Consider the following 23336-nt stretch of genomic DNA (forward strand, 5'->3'; position numbering starts at 1 on the left):
GCTGTACCTCTCAAACTAGAGACTCTCGGAGTCGTACGAGCAAAACCAAACAGGAAGCTATTGGTTTGGAAAAATCCTTCATAAAGCACAGGTATATGTATGTGTTTACATGCATCTATGTTATTGTTGTTGTAGAGGTCCCACTTCTTGGTGCATTTTTGATAAAACTGCTGCTGCACTGTTGTTCCATTCCCAAGAAGAACAACTGGGGGGAACTTAAAGAGTCTGTTTATTTCATGAACTGTCAGAAGGTGCAGAGAGCGTTTTAAACCTCAACTCGGCCATAGGACTGGGTATCAATACTGATCAGTGCTGACAAACCAATCACAGGTTTAACGTCGTCCAAACCTGCTGCCGTGAGATGTTTAACAGTTTAGCAAACAAGAACGATCGTCCTTCTTTTAACTTGTTTTTAGGGACTTTTTCTCCGATCTTGGCTTCTTTTTTTCTGTACTTCCTGTATAGTTGGTGTCAGGTGTCGGTTTAATTCTAAAAAGAGATTGAGGCGTACGACCTGCACCACGAGGTGGTTTGATACCCAGCCCTACCGATGTAATGGGCCTCTATATTAGCTGCCTGCTCGTGCACCAACACGTTCAACATATCTGGCCCATTTCACACCATCGTGTCGTTTTGGGTTTTAAATTGAACTTAAAGTTAAATGAGTCAAAAAACTAACCTTAGCTTTTAAACCCCGGCCTTTAACAGGCTTTTCTTTTACCGGCTTTGCTTTAGTTTGCACATGATTTGACGCCTGTGGTGAAGCCCACCTCCGTGAGCACGTTGAGGCCGATACTTCACTCCTAAACTCGCCTCACAGGGGGTTGTTTTTGTTCTTCAGGTTTTTGTACAACAGCTGTACATAAGTTAAATTGCCTTTGATGACTGGGCGTCTTCCACACCTGTGTGGGGGAATGCACCATGCTCACCAACCAGAAGACGCACTTTCTCTGTGAACACCACCTCCACCCTTGTGGGGACGGAACCGGTCTCTGTCCAACTTTGTTTCTGAACTTCAGGGCATTTTTTCTGTCTTTTTTCAGTATTACCAGGTTTTATTTTTGAGAAACAAAGATAAATCCGTGTTTCAAAGCGGTTTTGTCTTGATGGCTTTTATTTCTCCGGTGCACAAAGCTTGAAGCTTTTCACGCTCTGAGATGGTTTCCTCCTCCTCTCACACATCCTCCAACATCCACAGCCAATCCTTTGACCTCCCCCCATTAATAATCCATTATTATGAGCATTGGTTCATTTTGTCTCCGTCGAGCGCACCTCACATACTCTTTTCTACAAACAATGTGCCTAGTTTGTACAATTTCTCCAACAGCAGCACTGCCCATGAGACCGCTCAGAGATTAACCCCACGCCATTATCCATCCATCCTTTCATCCCTCCAACCCTTCCTCCACCAACTCCTGGGGATGAGATCATGAGCATTCAGTTTTTTGTGTATTCATATCATCGAGGACAAATCATTTGTTCGTTGCACTTTGTTTGTTTTCTGCAGAGACAGTTAGTTGCTGCATCTCTCACAGGATTATCACGACCATCATCACATGTGATTTTCTGAATGTAAAAAAATCCTGTTCAATATCTGGACCTGTTTTTTTTTTTTTTCTTCCACTGTTCGTTCGGGCTGGTTTTAGCGCTCCACGAGGCCAACGAAACACCTCAAAAGAGGGTTATCTGATAATGCGCTCAGCGTTTGGGACGAAGGGTTCGTTGTCTTTAATCTGCTTTCACGCGCTGGATTTGACGGCCAGGTTGCTGTATCCAAACGGGGTTAAACATGACGTTAAAGAATGCTAAGTCATCGTGTTCTTCCCAGTGTGTTAACCTGTGAATGATGTAGTGGAAAAAGTTAGTCATGATTTGTTTTCTCAATCCATAGGTTAATGCACTAGTTAATTAATATGCTCCATTCTTAAAATGAAAGATTTTGACGACAGCAACTTCAGCTTCAAAACAATTTCGAAAGTCTTTCGAAGAACCATTTCTTTACCTTGAAATGTCTGTCAATTTCAAGAGTGGCGAGAACAGGAAACGTTCTCGCAACTATTACTTCTGAAAATTATTTATTTCCTCGGAGCGTTTGGCGGTTTTCTTCACGTGAAGTGAAACCCGGTAAGGATCCTCGGCCAGCAGAGGCCGCCAAACAAACGGTGCTACGTTATTATTTCAAGAGATAGAGAATTTTAAAAGAACTGCACTCGATGTTACCAGAAGCGGCTCTTCGCCCAACATCGGTTCCCAGTCCGACCAGCCGATATAAAAAATAAACATGTAATGAAAGGTTTTAAAATTTAACAAAAAGCTGGTTTAGATTATATTTTGGAAACTTTTATGCTTTTCATATAATTTGAAAGATTACATTCTCCTTTTTCTGATGATAAATTTATTATAAAAAATGTTTCTCAAAAGGGAAACTCCTGATTTTAATCAGTCTGTGAAACATCTGTGTAATGTTGTCTTCTCTGAAGTTTGATTCAAAAATAATAATAACCCTGATTATGCAACAGTGTTATCGCAGCTGGAGTTGCATGAAAAATGGGAAGTGTGGGATTTGAAACAGCAGGAATATAGAAGGCAGGTGGGGGTCTAATGCACTACTGCGTTGCATTATGGGAATTGTAGGATGCAGTGTTTTTGCTGTTTGACCCAAATATCATCTTTAAGTCTGTCAGATTGTACCAAAGTTCTAAAGTGCTTTACAAAGGAAAAAAATAAACAACGACACACTTATTTTGGGGGATTATAAATTAAATTGGTTCCGCCCAAAAAGTCGACATTTGGGTTTTTGGACATTTTCATCCAAATAAGTGATTTGGTTGAATTTTATTTTGGAGCCTCTGCAGTTGTTTAGGGCCCGAACAAGCTCCTTATCTTCTCAACACTTGTTTGTGTAGAAAGAGTTTCAGCGACTGAGTGAAGGACTTCTGAAGGCTGCAGTGTGTTCAATGTGTTGAACCCAAACATGAGCTCTCACCACCTCCTGTAGGCAATAAACAAGTCTTTTTTTTTAAAGAGTATTCTTGTCTGTGGTGTTTTTTTATGGGAAGAGAAGTCATGGATAAGACACACAAAACACGTCAAGAGGATTTCAGCACCATCGCCAAAAAAAACAAACATAATCAATGCATTTAGTTTCACATTATGGAGTCAGATTTACAGGAAGAACGTTCTATATTTTGTGCGTTTTAGCTTAAATTTTACTATTGACAATAAAAGGAAAACATGAAGGCATTTGCATTCAGAGTCTGAGTATCCGCACATGCTGGTGCATTAACCGATATCACATTATATCCTTAAAGTAGTATTGTTAATATGCAATACTATCCAGTGTCAGTACTTCAGGTACACAAGGAAGCACTAAGACAGTATTATTGTGGAATTATTAGCATTCTTGCTGTAATTAAAAGAAAAAAGAAGAAAATGGTTAGATGACTAATTCAGAAAGCAATAAGGACACAGTGGCTTAATGCTGTGTGGTTATCAGGGGTAATATTATTATATTATTAGTTGTACTATACGAATTATAGCAAAGGTTTTATTACCATTATCTCAATAACTGATGACCAACACAAGAGGAAGGAAGTTGTGTCTGAAGGACATCCCGTCCTTCAGACACAACGAAATACCAGAAAATACAGTTGAAAAAAAAAGAAGTACTTTTTTGTATGTAATTGTTTGTAAAAGTTTCCAAGTCCAAAAAAAGACTTGAGTAATGTTCTATCATGTCATCTTTTGGACTGAAACTTTAACAGTGCCTCCAAATCACACAAAAAAAGCTCAACAAATGAAAATAAACTGTTTACAGAAACACACACAAAAAACACCATAACCACCACCATACACTTTTTCTTTAATTTTATAATGTCAGAAACTTGGGGGTAAAAGATTATTCTAATTTTTAAAGAGCTGACAGGGACTTTTTCAAATTCCTTTTGTCCAAAATGCTCAGATATTCAGTTTACAATGATATGAAACCCTCACATGTAATCTAATCAAGAACATGTTCTGGTTCCACACGAGGTGTGGAACCAGAAGCGAGGTAGAGGTGTGGAACCAGATCAACACGATCAACATGATTTTATAATCATGTTGATGTACACAATCCCTGATGGAAATAAAGACCAAATAATATCTTTACTTTGCCAGTTTTCTGAGCAGCACGTTGACCCACTTCTCCTTCGGGTTGACACAAACTTTAGAGCCGTTCCTCCTGGTGACTCTGGAAAAGATACGGTTTATATTTTATTATTTACCGGAAATATTAAGATTTACTGTGAAATAATATTCAGTTTACCAGAAGCGGAACAGAAAGTAAATTTACTGACATGGTGCATACTGTAGATGTGTATTACATAGTTGAACTAAATATATTCATCCATTTTTTGTACTTTTGCTCCAGTGCGCGCTCTCTCTCTCTCTCTCTCTCTCGCTCTCTCTCTCTCTCTCTCTCTCTCTCTCTCTCTCTCTCTCTCTCTCTCTCTCTCTCTCTCATATGTCTAGGCCAGTGTTTTTCAACCTTTTTTGAGCCGCGGCACATTTTCTACAATAAAAAAATCCCGCGGCACACAAACAACCCAAAAAGTTACAGAATGTCATAGTATTCAGTGTTTTTACAGCTTTAGGGGAGGGAAGCGACTGACGGACATACTACATCGTGGCACCTCACAGTACTACAAAATAATACTTCACAGTACTAGTGACTCCATCTGTGCTTTTATAAATAATAGAACATTGAAATCACTTTCAATTAAACCAGATTGCTTTAGAAAAATGAAAATAAAGTTATATCCCTGCAAAAAATAACTAATATTTAGTTACAACTAAATAGCTTATTGTGGAAAACAACAAGCTATTTTTTTGCAAAACAGAATGAGTGCAGATGTGTGAGCATAACGTTGTATCATTAATAGTACTACAACTACTAAATACTAAATACTACAACTCTTTTTAAAACGAGGTACATTTGATACAGCTGTTCTCAATTCATGCTCCATGTTGAGCGACGCAACAGCAGAAAAGACAACCTCACGGAGATCTCATAAAGATCGGCTTTTGGCATTTCGCCAAAAGCCGATCTTTATTCGACAAGAATCGGCGAGTCGTACATGCGCATGTGACCCATTAACGGCTTACGGTAAAATCAGCATTTCCTCTTGCGCCCCACCTGTAATACGCCCCAGTTTGATACATACTGACTTAAAGGAAACATAGTGTTCATTTATTTTAATGATGACCACAAAGTGAGCAGGCTTTGTCACTTGAGTGTGTTTTTCGGGCTTTTGGAAGAATATTTCCAGAGCCTCAGAAACGTCAGAAACGTCATTGATGGAGCGCCAGGCTGCAGCTGTTGGATGTTTGTCTTGACCTACAAATACTTTAACTGTTGGGCTTCAAACATGAGAGCTCATAGCTTAAAATAGTGATAGCTTAAAGCAGCAAATCCCATTGTGAAAAGCACGCGACATATTTTTCGCCGCTCTCTCTGTCCACTGTGTCTCTCCTGTGTGCATCGCATCGGGGCGGAAAGAGTTGTAGACGCGACCCAGAAATTACAAGCTGTCGTGTAACATACGGCCGTTTAGTTTGTTTAATAGCAGAACAAGGTGCAGACCTGTTCTATAGGAAACTACTAGGCCAGCCACTATATTGCAGGCTCAGACGGTCAACAATGGAAAATTATTTGCGGCAGCTAAATAATATTTTTTTGGATCAGTTAAGTGAAATTGGAAATTTTCTCACGGCACACCTGACGATCTGTCACGGCACACTGGTGTGCCGCAGCACAGTGGTTGACAATCACTGGTCTAGGCCAATAATAATTTTACATATTTATCCTCTTTCAACTCAACATCAAATATAACCGGTACGTCATAACTTCTGTCCATCATGAATATGATGATGATATGAATAATGAATCTCAACGTTCCTGCAGAATCAGTCACAATACTCACATGACTTCAGTCCGACGACAGAGTCCTGAGATGGGGATCACCGCAATCTCCCTGATGACCCTCACAGGGACGGGAGAGGGGAGGGTCCGGATGCAGATGCAGCCAAGTTTTGGCAGAGCTGTGCAAATAAAACATTCAAAAAATATTCATTACATATAAAGTTTAAATGTTACACCTCAGCCTCAACATGTCAACAGATTTTACCCTGAGAAATTCCCCCCCAAAACATGTGAGACAAAGCAGACAGACAGAGGTGACAGCGTTGTTAACCCGTCTCACCGTGCAGAGAGGGGACGCAGCAGAGAGTCAGCAACAGCAGCAACGCGCTAGTCCTCATCGTGGCGGCTGCTTTGTTCTCTTAGCAACAATGAGGATGTGAGAGAGTGTGTGTGTGTGTGTGTGTGTGTGTGTGTGTGCGTGTGTGTGTGTGAGAGAGAGAGTGTGAGAGCTTTATAAAGCGGAAAATACGGAAGTGTGCCTGTCTTGACACAAAAAAACACATGATGGGGGTTTCTGTTGAATGAGCTTTGAGTTTTTTTCTGAGGGTTTCTTTTTACTGATCTATCAGATCTTCACTACACCATCACTGTAAAATAAAATAATGTATGGGATTGAACTACTTTTGTTTTGTACTCACTATTTATTCTGCACGATTTGGGATTCTAATGTCACATTGAGAAAAGAAAAAAAGAGTAAATAATTAAAACCTCTATGGTCAGAATTATTAAAAGAATCAATGCAAAGTGATGATGCATTAATGGTTAATTCTTCACCCTCAAAAGTATAATGCAATTGATGATATCAATAACTTGCAGTCAAAAACAGCAAAACTATATTAAAACATCTGTTTTCAAACTACAAGTCTCATGTGTCCAGCTGTGTGCTTTCTGCTCTCCAAACACATGCATCTTTGCTATAACCTTATTATTTAAAGCACTGGCACCGACGAGAAGCGGTGAGATGTTATGTTATGTTATATTGTGTTTAGCTAGCAGAGACGCATGTGTTTGGGAAGTATACAGGGCGAGTACTTGATATACAAATGGTCAATTTGTGGTACTCTGCATCGGCTCAAAGCCCGTCGGAATTGGGACTGAAAACAGAATGATGCCAGATCCTGTCCTGTTTAGCAAAGAGACTAAAACACACAAATGTTTTAGTCCAAAATAAGCCACAGGTGGTTTAAAAATAAATAAATAATAATAATAGTTTAAAAAAAAAAAGTGTCTTTTTTAGGAGACTGAGATTCTGAGGTATTGTAAACAAGCTGCATGTTTTGCTGGATTGAACTCCTGCTGTGATTTACCTCCAGCTGTTCACTTAAAAAGTTACACTCAGGTTGCAATAAAATAAAACTTTTAATTATGTCTACATAATCATCAGCACATGATAATGAACTATTGTCTACAAGATTGGTCAAGGACAGACTTATAATTGCACAAGTTTAGGATGAACCTGGCCCAGAATCAGGAACAGAGAATACTGCCAGGATAAGAACCAAACGCAGGCAAAACTGTACTTCTGTTTTTACCTCAGAGGTCCTCGACTATAACCACATACTTTTCTGGTAAGTAATTAATTGAGGGGAATCTTCCCCACTAATGTTGACTGTAGTTCCTGTTTATAAAAATAAGATGCATATTCTAAGATCCAATTTAGATGAGCTCAGTCATGTACAGTAAATACTAAACTCTGGGGTTCGAGTGGGGACTCCCGAACTGTCATGAGGCAGATCAAGTGGGTCAAAAGAGGAAATTTGAGGTTAATGTACATTTTTATTATATTTCTAGTTAATAAAGTTTAATCAGGCTCCAAAATAGATATCACAAGGGGGCATTCTGGCGGTCCTTGTTCATTGAAGGAAAGAGGAACTTACTCACAGGCAATGAAATCATGAATTACTGTCTCCTGAGATCCATACATGTGGGGACATGTGATGGCACAAAATGCATAATGTGCATTTAATGCAGCATTTGACACCGAATACATAATTAATTATGTGCAGTTTTGTGATATTGGGCTATAAATAAAATTTGACTTGATCAATTCTTCCCTTGAATTGGTCATTTGTGTGCACAATATACTTAGTTTGCTCTCTGCATTTAGTCATATGTTCCACTTAAATAAAAAAATAAAAAAAGTATTCTAATCTTAGACTGAGATACTTGGATTTGGGGTTTCAACTGATTAACAAATCCTGGATATCTCCTGGGGCCGGTTTTTCAAAAGTCATCTGATCGGATTACGGCTATCGAATTGGATGAAATCTTGAAAATTGTTTTTTCAAAAGAAAAAAAGGATTCAGAAATTGGATTGGATCACGTAATCCAATCTTATTGTTGATCTGGATCAAACCTTGAGTTTAGGTTTTTCAAAACGTTTTGGTAGGATTGGGATCATTTTGATCCCGAAAATCAGGATTAAACTGATCCCAGCAGGAGGGTGGATTCACAGTGGATATCAGTAATAAAACTAGGTCACTAAAATTGGTTAGTTAAATAATACAACATTTATATCATGCATTTTACAGTTTTTATATGTATTCATCAATTTCACTTGAATTGTTCAACAGGAAGTACATAAAGTAGGTAGGCTATGTAGGCTAGCAACCTTTCAGTACACTCGAAGGCTAGCAACCTTTCAGTACAGCAAATTATGAATTTTTCGGCCCCATAAATTAATCCCCCAAACTGTCTTTGTTCATTAAACATTAATCACACTGACACAATCATCAGTCATGGACTTATCAAAAATAGGGTCTAACAATTGCATCTCTTATTGGTCGTCCAGTCGGACCCTCATTCTGACAGAATGCCGGAGGTTGGTCAGTGTCTCCAATGGGCTCAGGTGCATCAGGGACGTCATCACAGAGAAGGACTTTGCGCATGTGTAGGACAATGAAAGCATCCATAATGTATCTGTAAAAGAAATGGACAATGTTTATATTGTTTGTTTGCTGTTCTGTTCAGTCCTATTTTCTGTTAAAATGAAGCATATTGGAGTGACCCCACACTATTTTACCTGTTATTCTTTACATAGCTACATTGTGATAGTCCCATTTAGACCACAGGTAATCCAGATTTGGTAATCCTTAACAGTTTGAATCTGGATCAGAGTAATCCAATCCCACATTGCTTTGAAAATCCAGCATAAAAATAAAATGGATTACGTGATCCTGGATAGGAAAAATAGATTTCCAAATCTGGATCAGTTTGATCGATATTAAAACTTTTGAAAAACCGGCCCCAGGTGAATGTGTATTTGAGCGCAAGTTATTCATTTGAAGAGGCAAAGTACGTCATTCACAAAATGCCTATTGAAGAAATGTACACAATGAGTTGCTACTAGCCAGAGGTCAACTAAGGTCACAGTTTAGGTGTAGTACTTTTAAACAACTTTGTCATTTTATGAGAGTTTGTTTGTTTGTTTGTTTGCCAAATAAGACCTCAGTAGTAATGACTTCATGAACTTCTTCAATGGTAAGATTCTGGCTATTAGAGACAGGATCGGTGATCTCCTGCCCTCGACTACTGCCGGTCCATCCTCAGGTGGGATGGCCATGGAGGAGGCTGTGGGCCCTGTTGTGTGTCTATGGATTTTTTACCATCAACCTCGACCAACTGTCTTCAATGGTTTCTACTCCTAAATCGTCTACCTGTCTCCTGGTCCCTGTTCCGACTAAGCTGTTTAAGGAAGTTTTACCTTTAGTTAGTGCCTCTCTACTAGATATTATCAATGGGTCTTTACTAATGGGTCATGTACCACAGTCTTTTAAAGTAGCTGTAATTAAACCTCTTCTTAAGAAGCCCACTCTGGATCCAGAGGTGTTGGCTAACTACAGACCTATCTCAAACCTTCCCTTCCTCTCTAAGATACTGGAGAAGGTAGTTGCAAACCAGTTGTGTGACTTTTTACATAACAATAGTTTATTTGAGAAGTTTCAGTCAGGATTTAGAAAGCACCATAGTACAGAGACAGCACTAGTGACAATTACTAATGACCTTCTAGTTACATCAGATAGAGACCTTAGTGCAGCGTTTGACACCATTGACCATGACATTTTATTACAGAGACTAGACCAGTTGATTGGTATTAAAGGTACAGCACTAAACTGGTTTAAGTTGCATTTATCAGATCGATCTCAGTTTGTGTTTGTAAACGATGAGGCCTCAATTACCACTGCCGTTCGCCATGGAGTTCCACAAGGTTCTGTGCTTGGACCAATTTTATTCACCTTATATATGCTTCCTTTAGGCAATATTATCAGAAAACACTCCATAAACTTTCACTGTTATGCCGATGATACTCAACTATATCTGTCGATCAAGCCAAATGAAACCCACCAGGTCGCCAAACTTCAAGCGTGTCTTAAAGACATCAAAACATGGATGACCTGCAACTTCCTGCTGCTGAACTCGGACAAGACTGAAGTTATTTTACTCGGACCAGAACACCTCAGAAATCAAGTATCTGATGATATGGTTTCTCTAGATGGCATCGCTCTGGCATCGACCACCACCGTAAGGAATCTCTGAGTTATTTTTGACAAGAACCTGTCCTTTGGCTCCCACGTGAAACAGATCTCAAGGACCGCCTTTTTTCACCTACGGAACATCTCAAAGATCCGGCACATCCTGTCTCAAAGCGAAGCAGAAACATTGATCCACGTATTTGTTACCTCAAGACTGGATTACTGTAACTCCGTATTATCAGGCTGCTCCGGTAAATCCCTTGGATCACTCCAATTGATCCAGAATGCCGCAGCTCGTGCACTAACGAGGACGCGGAAGAGAGATCACATTACTCCTGTACTAGCTGTTCTCCACTGGCTTCCTGTAAGATCGAGAATCATATTTAAAATCCTTCTCCTTACCTACAAAGCCTTAACTGGTGATGCACCATCATATCTTAAGGACCTTATAGTGCCATATTACCCCACAAGATCATTACGCTCACTGAATGCAGGGTTACTTGTGGTTCCCAGAATGTTAAAAAATAGTTTGGGGGCTAGAGCTTTCAGTTATCTGGCTCCTCTTCTGTGGAATCAGCTTCCACTTTCAGTCCGGGGGGCAGGCACGGTCACCTCATTTAAGAGTAGACTTAAGACTTTCCTCTTTGATAGCGCTTATAGTTAGAGCTGTTTCAGGCTTATAGTTAGGGCTGGCTCAGGTTTGCCCTGGTCCAGCCCCTAGATATGCTGCTATAGGCCTAGACTGCTGGGGGACATCTTAGGATACACTGAGCTCCTCCTCTTCCTCTTTCACTCCTCCTCTCCTCTTCACCTCTTCTTTCTCTCCTTCTGGATAAATGATTGTCTCTTCAATGCATATTACTAACTCTACTTTCTTTTTCCATGGATTTGTGGCTGCCTGGAACCAGGCCATGCTGATGCAACCATGGCCCTGCTGATGCAACTGGCCTGGAACCGATCCTGCCTACTGCCATGGCCCTGCTGATGGAACCGGCCTGGAACCAGGCCTGCCAGCTGCCATGGCCCTGCTTTCTCCTCCCACTGCCCCTGGGATGCCCCTCCTCTCTACCTCCTTCTGCTTAATGGATCATGGACCATGTCTACTACTCATTATATAAATAATTTCTGTAATTGCTGTAACTCTGTTACGTTATTCATTCTGGCCACATGACATCTATTGCTTCTGTCCATCCGGGGAGAGGGATCCTCCTCTGTTGCTCTCCCTCAGGTTTCTTCCCCTTTTTTTCCCTGTGAAAGGGTTTTTACTATCTTTATTGGGGGAGTTTTTCCTGATCTGATGTGAGGATAGGGATGTCAAATGACATCTAGAGTCTAGATGGCATTTCAGATTAAAGGTCTGCAGAGAAATAAAGTCAATTATTCGTTATCGTGTCATATGCACAGCTCACATGGCCTTACAGGACACCATACATCCATACAAGCCTGACCATAAATGCAGAATGTATATCACCTTTTCAAACAACAGAGAAGCTCCCAAAATGTTCAGACCGTCAATAAGTAGAGCAAAATACATAAATCACTGAAAAAAAATCTGAAAGGAAATAATCCTTGGGCCTTCTCTTCCAGGCTTTTGAGACAAAGTTGGAAGTGAAAATGAAACAGGCGTTTCCCATTTCTGCTCAATATTTTAGGGTTTGGTAAAGTTTTTTTATGGATCATTAATTCTCTTAAATCATCATAATTTGTACAAAAGAAAACAGAACTAATTTTCCATTTAAAATCACATAGACACAACATTTCATTACTTGTACAAAGCCGTCTAGTTCTTGACTTTTTTCAGTCAAACTAAATCATTATGAATTCTCGAATAAATTAAGACTCAAAATAAAAACTTGACAGAAAATGTTTACTTCCTGGTAAAATTCTGTTATTATGAACTCAATCAGAGCTGCTGAGACCTCTTAGTGTGCCGGACTCGGTACCGATGACATATACTCCATGTAACTCAAAACATTTTTTACTTTCTCTAAAAGTTGCTTCCTCATTTATAAATCCTAATTTCATTGATTGCTACTGAAGAACCATGGCTGCAAATTAGACACTAATTTTTTGCATTTCAGTAATCTTGAAGCAAAGACTGGTTTTAGACTACAGATCAATACAAATATCTTGTATCTTGTATCTATCCCTCTGATTTATTTTCCTTACCGAAAGATGAATCCAGAGAAAAATAGACTTTGCTTCGTTTAACCTAATTTTCTAGATAAAACCAAACTTAAAGGATTTCGGTGCAGACTTTATGAGTTTTTCTGCAGAAGCAAAACCAAAGCAGAGAAACAGAAACTGCTTATCTTGTCCTTCACCAAACAAACCGACCCTGCGGTCTATTCTCGGCGTGTCTATGCCAGCCTCTGAAGGAGAAACACATCTGTCTACCAACAAGAGAAACCACTGAATTTCAATTTCCAGACTTTCGACAACAGAATAGAAAGTCAACCCTCCCACAGAGATCTGGAAATCTGCTGAGCTCAGCAAGAACTCATCAGCAGCGTCTAAAAATCGGCTGCTGAAATAGTATGAATCCTGTAAATCTTACGGGTTGAAATAGACAATTTTTTATATTTAATATACTCCTCTATGCTGATGATATAGTACAGATTATATAGAACAGTTAATTTCAGGCAGATATTGGCTAAAAGAAGTCCAGTTATTTTGAATCTCAACTGCATTGTCGTGTGTGAACCGATATGTGAATATTAATTGTAACGCAGTATTTAAAGAGCTATTGTATCTTCTTTTTGGGGGGGGGGGGTTCATACAACTTCATACAACATGCATGTCACACACTTTCTGACTACACGCAGTAAATGGAGAACTTCGCTTTACTTTACGAACATTTGTACTTTCACTTAAGTAAGGTTTTGAACACAGGACTTCTACTTGTAAACAACTATTTTCACAGTATGCTATTAGTACTTTTAATCAAGGACCTGAACACTTTTTCCATCACTGGTTTTCAGTCTGGCTCCCGTGAAGACCGTTGGTGCAGCGATGCACGTTATGCCATTACATATTCATTTAATTTTCCCTTTTAACGCTCTGTGAAGTGTTTCTGTGTGTATTTATGTTGACGGAGGGCTTCACTACACGAACAACGTCCCACTGTCAACACTTATAATTCGTAGTTTCCACTTGGAAACCAGTAGATCTCCCCAGTCGGCGTCCCGGTGTTCACTAGGGCCTTATGACACACAGGAACACTGCAACACTTCACCAACTGGGACGAGATCTTTGATGTCTGTTTTTTTTTTTAAAAAAAAGGTGCCAACCACAAGTCTGCCTAGCAACAGAAGACAACTAAATGGTGAGAAACAGTGTATTTTTGTTTGGACTGAAAATACAAGAAAAACCTCTTTTTGTGCCAGAGTTGTTGTAAAAATGTTTATTGTGTAAAGATACTCCATAACTTGTCAATAAATGCTGCATTCAAAGTAATACATATCTGCCAGAGGTATGAGCACAAAAAGAGAGGCTCAGTGTGTATTAATGTGTAAGCTTTACTGTGGCTGTAAAGGAAGTACAGTGCAAAGTACACTATTTGTCTCTAAAATACAGGGAAGTAGAAGTATAAAGTAACAAACAAAATCCTCAAAATTGTATTTCAGCACGTTAAATTTCATGCACACTGAGGCTCTGTGACTGAATGTGGAGCTGAAGAGTCACAGAGAAAAACGCTTTTCTTTTTGTCTCTTCCACAAAGACAACACATCAACTACACGGCTCATGGATTTTGCAGGAATGTGCAAATGTTGTCCATGACTTATTGATACATATGTGTTGCGTTTGTGTGAGAGGCACTTTTTTGGGGGGGGGGGGGCAACATTGGAACTCCTAAAGCGTGACTATTTTCTACAACTACATAGTATAACTACTACCGCTACGACCACTACTACTAATCATTACTTGTATATTTTGATACTCTGTACTTTTACTTAAGAGTTTGAATGCAGCACTTTCACTTGTATTGCTCAGTTAAAGATACTGCTAGATAGTACTTTTTCCACCACTGCCTTTTTTCTGACACACTTTGTTTCCCAGAAAACTACAGATGATTTTGGTATTTCAGAAGTAAAAGTTTATCAGAATTCAACACTTGTTTCCTGTATGAATGAATGAATGGTTTGAAGCTTTGAACTCCAGAGCTATTTTGCTGCCATCTACAGAGCATCTCTGCACAGGAATAATAATAACAATAATAATAATAATAATAATAATAATAATAATGTTGTGCAGAGCATCCTCTTCTGCTGGCGGAAGAGAGTCACAAATCAATCAGTACAATCTTAAAATCTCTGGACATGGAAGGACAGAACACTGATTATTAAACACACAACACAGAAACAAACTCAAATTAGCTTTTTATTGTTTAGAAGTAATACCAACCGAAAAAACTTGATTCTCTATAAGTTTAGGATATACTAGCTTTGTTACAATACAATAATTTGTTAGTTACTAAAAGAAAACAAAAAAAGCTCAGGGAGGTGAATTTGTGTGCATAGCTTATGATCAACCTCCAGGCAAAAATATATATAAATAAATGCTTTCAAGGAATACTAAAGGCAGTGGCGATGTAAACCCAAATCAAGGACTATAAGGTCAGTGGTTCATCCGTGTGATTAATAAACATACAGCTGCAAAATACAAACAGAGTAGTGTCAAGTGATTCAACTTCGATATAATGAGCTGGATTCAAAAGAAGAGCCGACAAGCTGGAAAAACTGCAGCTTCATTGGAAAAATAACGTCCGTACAAATAAGTTTACTGAACAACCTTATGTCTTAAAAGCTGAGTCTTAAAAGCAGATTTTTTTTAATTGTAAATGAGGGGAAATAGTCTGTAGATTGCTTCTTTTATTTTTTTTGTGTGATTGTAAAGTGAATTTCAAGATCACACTTGGAGAAAAAAATAAAAAATCTGACTACTAATCACCACTTTTTTCTGTCACTTTATACTCGAGACGATTAAACAAATTTAGCCATTTCTGAACAAATTAAACCGATTTTAAATTGATGAGGAAAATCATCACATCACAAATTGATGAGGAAAATCACCACTCTACTGAAAAGGAGAGCATTATTATTATTTTTTTTACAAACAGAAAAATACGATTTTAAGACTGCGTCTAAAACCTTTTTTAAAAAGAAAAAAAAACAACCAGCCGGCTAGTTGCCAACAATTTCATTCCAAAACTTGTCTTTTTTTGCCTCTTTGGTGTTTGTTCATCTAAAGACAGCTGTAAACAAAGGTAAACATCCTCGTGAACACAGAAAGGGGTGAGAAATGTGCATGAACCCTGTTGCTCCACCAGGGGGCAACAAAGACCGTTACAGTCTTCCAACTCTTCAAAATAAAACCAGAACACTTTGTACCACAGAATGAGTGACGTCAGCTGAAAAGCTGACGTTATGTTTAGTTTTTTTACTTTCTGCTGGCTGAGAAGAGAAGATAAACTAAATAATAAACCAGTCATCCTTCATGGAGTAAAAGAGCAGCGACATGCAGTGGGATTTCCCAAAAATGGCCACGAGATGGAGCAAAAGAAAGGAAAAACAAAAACAAGCGGTGTTTCTCTCCTCACCTTCAGCAGTGTACGAGGTGCTTCAGGGGTCATTCAAGAGAAACTCTACAGGCACAAAGTGGTTCCACTCATGTTCCACCGATCAACAGGGAACAGCAACAAATAACAACAAAACTAAAAGAAGAGAAGCGCTCAGTGGTTTCTAAACTAGATCACATTCAGTGTTTGGATCTGCTGCCCGTCGGTTCTGCGATGAACGAACGGAACGTCACGTCATCCTACCGGGACTCGTTTTAAACTTTTCCCTGCTGAATTAAAAATCAAAAGATTACACTTAACTTGCTTATTTTTTTTCCAGACAGTTTGCAGCAACAAATGTGTGTCTGATGGACGTGTTTAAGAAAATAATCTAACCGAATCCATCGGTGCACAACTTGTTGTTAGGCACCTAAAAAGGAAGGTGCACAAAAAAACAAAAAACAATCTATAGCGGTGCAAGTTCACGCTATATTTAGAATATTTCCACCACTTCACCTTGCAGTCAGGCCTTTGAGTCCACATAGGATGACATAACTTTCTGGTTTCCAGCAGGGAACTGAAGCCGACATCTACGGTCACTTCAAAGCCACGGACTCCATTGACAAAATATGTAATTCTTTATCTCTTTAGAAAACAGGAGCAGCTGAACCACCATTTGTGTAACCCTTGAAAACACCAAAGTCACAAAATAGCAGGCAACTAACCGATGGAGGCAGCGGTAGACCAGCAACCCACACGTTCTGAGAGGTAAAATGACTGTTTTTGTCAATGGAGTCTTCTGGCTTTGTCAAGAGAATATAGAAAACAGCTTCAGTTCCCCTTCAGAAAACAGAAAGTCAACCTTCCTTTGGTCTCTCTATCTTTATCACTTCAAAAAAGGACAGCAATGATGTTTAGCGGTGTGGTTGTATGAGGGAAATAATGTTCTACTGTGAACATATTTAAGACCTAAAAGAATCAATATCAGTTAAAGTGAACGTTATATTGAGAACATTTTCTCCTCTTTACCTTGAATTTGAAGGTCCCACCCTGGACTATTTTTCACCATTTTCGAAACAATTGCCCAATTTAGTAATCCTAAAACAAATTATTGCCAGATTAAATCACCACTAGTTGCAGCCCGATGTTGGAACATAACATCCATCCGTCATTTTATCAAAATTTCAAGAGATCTATGACCTGCATTTAACAATGGGAGCATTATTTTCACCTCTTTATCTTGCTGTCAGAAGGCCTCACTCATTGACAAAAATGATTAATTTCCCCTCTCAGAACCGTGGGAGCTGCTGGTTATCGGCCGGCTCATTTGTGATATCCTGCAAATTAACTAAAGTAGGGAGGCAGCAGGAGTCCAGCCACAACACGTGTTCAGCAAGGTATTACTGTTTTTGTGAATGGAGTCTTGTGGCTTTAAAGAGAGCATATAGATAACTGATATTTATTTTTTTAGATGTCTAAAATACGTCCACAGCAGCACTTTCCTCCCGTGCTGGTTCTCCTGTATGTTTCTCTAAACTCCATCTACTGTAGTATTAATAAACCGACTATGTAGAAGTACCTCATACATCCAAACTTCAACACATCGAAACCATCCCTTTAACTGGCCAAATTAAATGACTATAAAGATCTGCATCCAAAATCTAGATAGGTAAACACACAACAAGGCAGTCAGTATCAGAGAAACTGTGTGTGAGTGTGTGTGTGTGTGTGTGTGTGTGTGTGCATTTCCCTCTGAGTCGTCGCCCTCAACGAAGAGCCCAACGGAGTGCAGACAAACTTCACATAAAGTGCAAACTGACGAGGTTTCTTTTCTAGGGGCGTCGGGCCGGCTGAAGCTCCAGGAGGAAGAACCGGCAGCGAGACGGGTGACGAGGACGACCCGCCGTCCGGAGGTCGACGCGTGTCTGCCGGTTCAATGGCTCTCAATGACCACAGGCTCGTACCCGCCTGCAGAAACCCTGCAATGACCCAGACGCATCAGGACGACAGTCAGATTGTGACACATCTCTTTAATGCACACTTGTATTCCTACCACACACACATAACATGTATTTTGTATTTGATTTAATTGCAATGTATGCATCCGTGTTGTATTTTAACAGAAAGAAAGCGACAAGAAGTCACCTGTTTCCAAGCCGGATGCCGCTGAGCGCAGTCGTTCCATCTCTGCTGACGAACAGACGCAGGTTGCTGTCTGAAAGAGACAAAAACACAGAAACACTGTAAGCTGATGGAAACCAGACGCCATTAACAAGCGGGCGGTCAGGAGGTGACAGGAGGAAGAGTTACAGCTGTAGACGCCAACAACATGTGGCCAAATATTCTGTTAAAACAGTCACACGGGGTGTTACACTAGATGAATTCTGGTGGAGTGATGTTTTGCTCAGAATTAATACTACTTGTATTTGTGCACGTATGCGTCTCATCCAATTCAAGGTTGTCTTCAGAATTCACTACACAAGGGCCAGGCTGAAAAAGCTGTTTCCCGAAACAGATGAACTCTGTGTTAAGTGCTCTCAATCTCCAGCAGATCACACACACACACTTTTTTCTCCTGCCCTAAACTACACTCTTTCTGGACATCCTTTTTTGATACCCTTTCTGCAGTCTTTAATATTCGTATGTCTCCATGCCCGTTGATTGCTATATTTGGTGTGTCTCCTGTTGTGGGAAGGTTTACTAGTCGTCAGGCTGATGTTATTGCATTTGCTGCTCTGATAGCCAAGCGTCAGATACTGCTACATTGGAAGAACCCAAAGCCGCCTACCACATACTCCTGGTATGAAGAGGTAATGTCATTTTTACACCTTGAAAAAATCAAACATACTGTCAGAGGATCTCTGAAGAAATTTCATAAAACCTGGGACCCTTTAGTTTCTTATGTAAATAACCAGCCCTCTGCCAACAGCTGACCCCCCCGCCCCCCTTTTCATTTGTTTGCTTGTTGTTTTTATTTTGTTCAATTTATTATTTTGTATTTTTGTTTTATTTTACTATGTAGTTTTATGATCCTCATTGTTGTCATTTCCTTTGAATTCGTGGGTTTAAAAAAAAAAAAGCCTGTAAAACCCTGTTAACTACAGTCACAGCTTGTATCACTTTTTTCTGAGGTTTGATCAATAAACATATAAAAAAAAAAAAAAAAAAAATTGGAAGGACACAGCAAAAAAAAAAAAAAAAAAAAAAAAAAAACTCACACGAAAGGAAAAAAATAGTCGGAGAAAGTAACTCGACTTGTTTACACGACAATTGCAACAGAGTGTCGATGAAGCTGTTGAGATGAGGGGGTTATGGGAAATGTAGTCTTTACGGCCAGGACTGTGCATCTGCAACCTTAGTGCCCTTAAAAAGAAAAGTTTGGATGTTTAATGTTTGGAGAAACTGGAGGAGTTCACTCTCTTGTAAATAAACCTCGGGTCCTATCATTTAGGACCCAAGGTTTTTCCCCAATTCTGCCAATTCAGAATTTTTCTGATTTCTGTGTTTAAGTTAAAAAAAATCTTTATTTATGTTAAATCTTTACAGATTTCGGTGTTTTCCAATTTAACCTTCTTCTTGTGTTAAGGTCGGCACCGACATGTTTTAGCTTTTTAAATGCATAAAAAAAAACCCCACATAAATTGGTTTATTGCACTTTTTGACTTAGTCAGGAACCTCTATTTCAACAAAATAAAACAAAAACTTTTTTTTCCACTAAATTCTAAAATGCTCTGGTTGAAATTATGACCCTTGTGTTGTTAGCAGAGGTGTCAAAAGTATTCACATTCATTACTCAAGTAGAAGTATAGATACTAGGGTTTAAAAATACTTCTGTAAAAGTTGAAGTATCAACTCAAGCTTTTTACTTAAGTAAAAGTGTAAAAGTACTGGTTTCAAAACTACTTAAAAGTATAAAAGTAAAAGTAATGTAAGGGGAATGTTTTTTTTCCTTTAAGGACAAACTCTTAAGCCGCGTCTCAGGGGCCTATAGTGCACTACCCCACCTCCCCAAAACAATCATTTGTATAAAGGCCATAATGACTATAATGTTTTAAAATGTTATGTTGAAAAATGTGGGATGCACTAGGCTACCCGTTTCAGCTGCATATATGCCCATTTAAAATGATCACATTTTATTACAATGCAAATACATTAAAGTACCATATGTGTACTACTGAGCATTAACATGCGTTTCATGGAGCGGAAGACATGATAACTAGTTGCCTATAAGTATTGTAATAGTGTAAAATAGGCGGCGGCGGCGACTCCGACACAAACACTTAAAGCTGTGGTTCTCAAACTTTTTCTGTAAATAACATAATTGTGTGACTCATCTGTGCTTTTATAAATAACAGAATAAAGAAAATTGCAATCACTTTCAAGTAAATCAGATTGCCCCATCAGACAATGTTTTGTGTAAGTTCTATCTGTGCAAAAGATTACTCATATTTAGTTACTACTAAATAGCTCATTGTGGAAAACAATAAGCTTTTAATTTTTTTTTGCCAAACAAAACAGAATGAGTGCAGATATGTGAACAATCACGTTGTATCAGTATTAGTGGCTGCAGTGATCTGCTTTCCTCGACACACATGTTATAAACGGGGTTGTAGATTTCATACGGCCTCTCTCAATTTATGCTCAATATTGAGTTTAGATCTGTTTTTTTATTTTGAGAAACGCAACAGCAAGAAAAGACGAGCTCACGTAGCTCACGGCGTCGTGTCAAATCGCGCATGCGTAAGCGTAACCTGTTAACGGCGTACCGTAACCATTTACCCGAAAGTACAGGCATTTGTCCATGTATTTATTAATGACTTGGTTTTAAAACCGTGTACTTTGTACTTTTGTAATATGTGAAGCCAGCAGCTCATTGTTGGTAGAAGACACAAGCACCGTGGCTCGTTTCACCTGGAGCAGGACAGCTGCTCCGGGTTCAGAGAGCTGCTCCGGGTTCAGAGAGCTGCTCCGGGTTCAGAGAGCTGCTCCGGTGCGAGGAGAACTCCGGTTGCTCCTCACATGAGAGCTGCTGTTGCATCTTCACCCTGGGAGCGTTTAAAACGCAGATATAGAGGTCTACTTTTCACGCAACATATTTTTCGACGCTCTCTGTCCGCTGGTATATGTGCTCAGCGCTCACCTGTGTGCGCGCGCACGTATCTGTGGGCAACGGGGCGGAGAGGTTTTTTGTGTGTGTTTTTTTGAACGATGACAAGCCGGAGTGAAAACAAACCAAAATGAAATAGTAACGAGGCTATTTTTAAAATGTAGGGAGTAGAAAGTACAGATATTTGCGTGAAAATGTAAGGAGTAGAAGTAAAAAGTCGTCTGAAAAATAAATACTCCAGTAAAGTATAGATACCCAAAATTTCTACTTAAGTAAGGTAACGAAGTATTTGTACTTCGTTACTTGACACCTCTGGTTGTTAGGGTCGGTTTCGACACAGTTATATAAATAAGATTCCTCCTCCTCCTCAGTTTCCCCTCAACACATCTTCTTCCGCTAAGTCAAGAAGCAGAATTCTGACCTTTTGATTTGCAGCTCGCCACGTAATCGTGTTATTACCTTCAGTGTGGTTGATATCTGCAAAGTTTTGGCTTTGGACAATTTTCTCCACGATGTCGTCGGCGTCCATGCGGGTGTCGTTCACCCAAGAGGGGTGACTCTCCACCGAATCCGGCTTCCTCCTGAAACACAAGAAGAAGAAGGAGAAGGAGAAGAAGGAGAAGGAGAAGAAGGAGAAGAGGAGTATTTTAGAATGTGTAATCAATCTCAGTCATCCAACGACCTCCAGAGGGCTCCCGTCTGTACCTGGAGGGCCTGTTGGGTAAGACGGGCCGTGGGGGTCTCGGGGGTCTCTCTGGACGTCCGGCGTCCTTGTCGCCGTCAGTCGGCGTGTCACCGGAGAAACACAAGCCTCCGGAGGCGTTGCTGCCCGTCGAAGCGTTCCTGCGATGGGTGAGGTCCGACAGGCTGGAGGAGCAGGAGTGCTCGGTGCTGTAGCCTGCAGCAGGGAGATATCAGAGGTTGGGAACTTCCTACTGCAATTATCCCTGTTTTTGAGCTTCACAATAAAAGCCTGCAGGTGAATCTTGCACCTGAGATTTTGCTTTGCTGGCTGGCGTAGCTGGAGTTACGAGAGTGGCCGGACTGGAAGACTTCTGCAGGACCGTACTGGGTCGTTTCTGATTCTTCAAGGAGACCTGAAGGCAGTAAAAGTAAAAAAAAAATAAGAACTTGTGTAATGTGTTTTTTTCTTGATTCTAATGGAACAAAACTCAAACCGTGCAAAAATAATTAGCTTCTTCGACATACTCTTCTCTTTGAGAAAAAAGAAAAGAAAAAATGTGTCCGTCAGGCCAAAACAATTCATGCCCCCGTCAATTAAATAAATAATTATCAAGCAATTTATTGTTCAAAATAAAAAGTTAAATGGCCCAAAACTGCGTTTTTAGACACAATTATCTCGCAGGATACTAAGAATAAGAACTTCGGGAGTGAGAAAAAGTAAATCCTGCAAATCTCAGATAACTGAAATGAAATAATAAATGAAACAGATTAGTTAAAATCCCCCCTTGGTCATGTATGACCCCTCGCATTGGCTCTGCGTGTGGGGGCCCGCCAACACCGCAGTTTGGGAACCACTGGCTGCCGGCTTCAGAACCGGATCCAACATGTGACCTACAACCCCGATAAAAGAGTCCTCGAGATGCGAGCCACACCTGAGCTGGCGATGGAGGCTCGAGGCTTGGAGGCTCGGCCCAGAGACACGCCTCCAGCCGGCCCGGGCTCGGCCGTTCCCTCCCCCTTGCAGTCCAGCTGCAGGGTGTGCTCTCGTCCCGGGATGGAGATGGACTTCGCTGTGCTGGGAGGTCTGCAGGACAAAAAGAAGACAACACACAACTTATCAGTCTGGAACAGATTAAATGAGCACAGAGCTGCTTAGCTTGGCACGCTCGGATGAGATTCATATTATCGGCCGCGGGGAAACTGAGTCACCGCTGCAACAAAGAACAAAGGAGCACAAATATTATGAGTGTTTAACGACCCGGTTGAAAAGGAACATTTTTCACAACTTCTCAACAACTCCTCCAACAAACGTTTCCACAATTCTGATTTGAAACCTGCTGAGATCCATACAGACAATACACTGTTCAATCAACAGTGTATTTGTTAATTTGTCCATCCAGACTTTTATTAATAATTTGAAAGTGCTATAACACAGAGGAAAATAATACTTAGAATTTTTTTTAATTAGTTTTACAGAATGGAAGGAAATCTCACTGTCATCAATCAATACATGAGTTTTACGGATTAACTGTAGAAGATATTTACGGTTTATAT

The 23336-nt window shown here is 39.8% G+C and overlaps 1 protein-coding gene across 1 annotated transcript in view; it reads right to left on the reverse strand.

Annotated features, from left to right (window-relative positions):
* Positions 1-17924: 17924 nt before the first annotated feature.
* Positions 17925-23336, reverse strand: part of eeig1a (estrogen-induced osteoclastogenesis regulator 1a) — a gene marked incomplete at both ends in the record, with an annotated part of 29361 nt that continues 23949 nt past the window's right edge. The window contains 6 exons of the mRNA XM_079221691.1: positions 17925-17970; positions 18137-18206; positions 21558-21679; positions 21804-21996; positions 22091-22195; positions 22715-22866. Coding sequence (XP_079077817.1) covers positions 17925-17970; positions 18137-18206; positions 21558-21679; positions 21804-21996; positions 22091-22195; positions 22715-22866 — 688 coding nt within the window. The remainder of the gene's footprint in view (positions 17971-18136; positions 18207-21557; positions 21680-21803; positions 21997-22090; positions 22196-22714; positions 22867-23336) is intronic.

The sequence above is a fragment of the Taurulus bubalis genome (genome assembly GCF_910589615.1).
Source record: "Taurulus bubalis genome assembly, chromosome: 8".
Classification (NCBI taxonomy): domain Eukaryota; kingdom Metazoa; phylum Chordata; class Actinopteri; order Perciformes; family Cottidae; genus Taurulus; species Taurulus bubalis.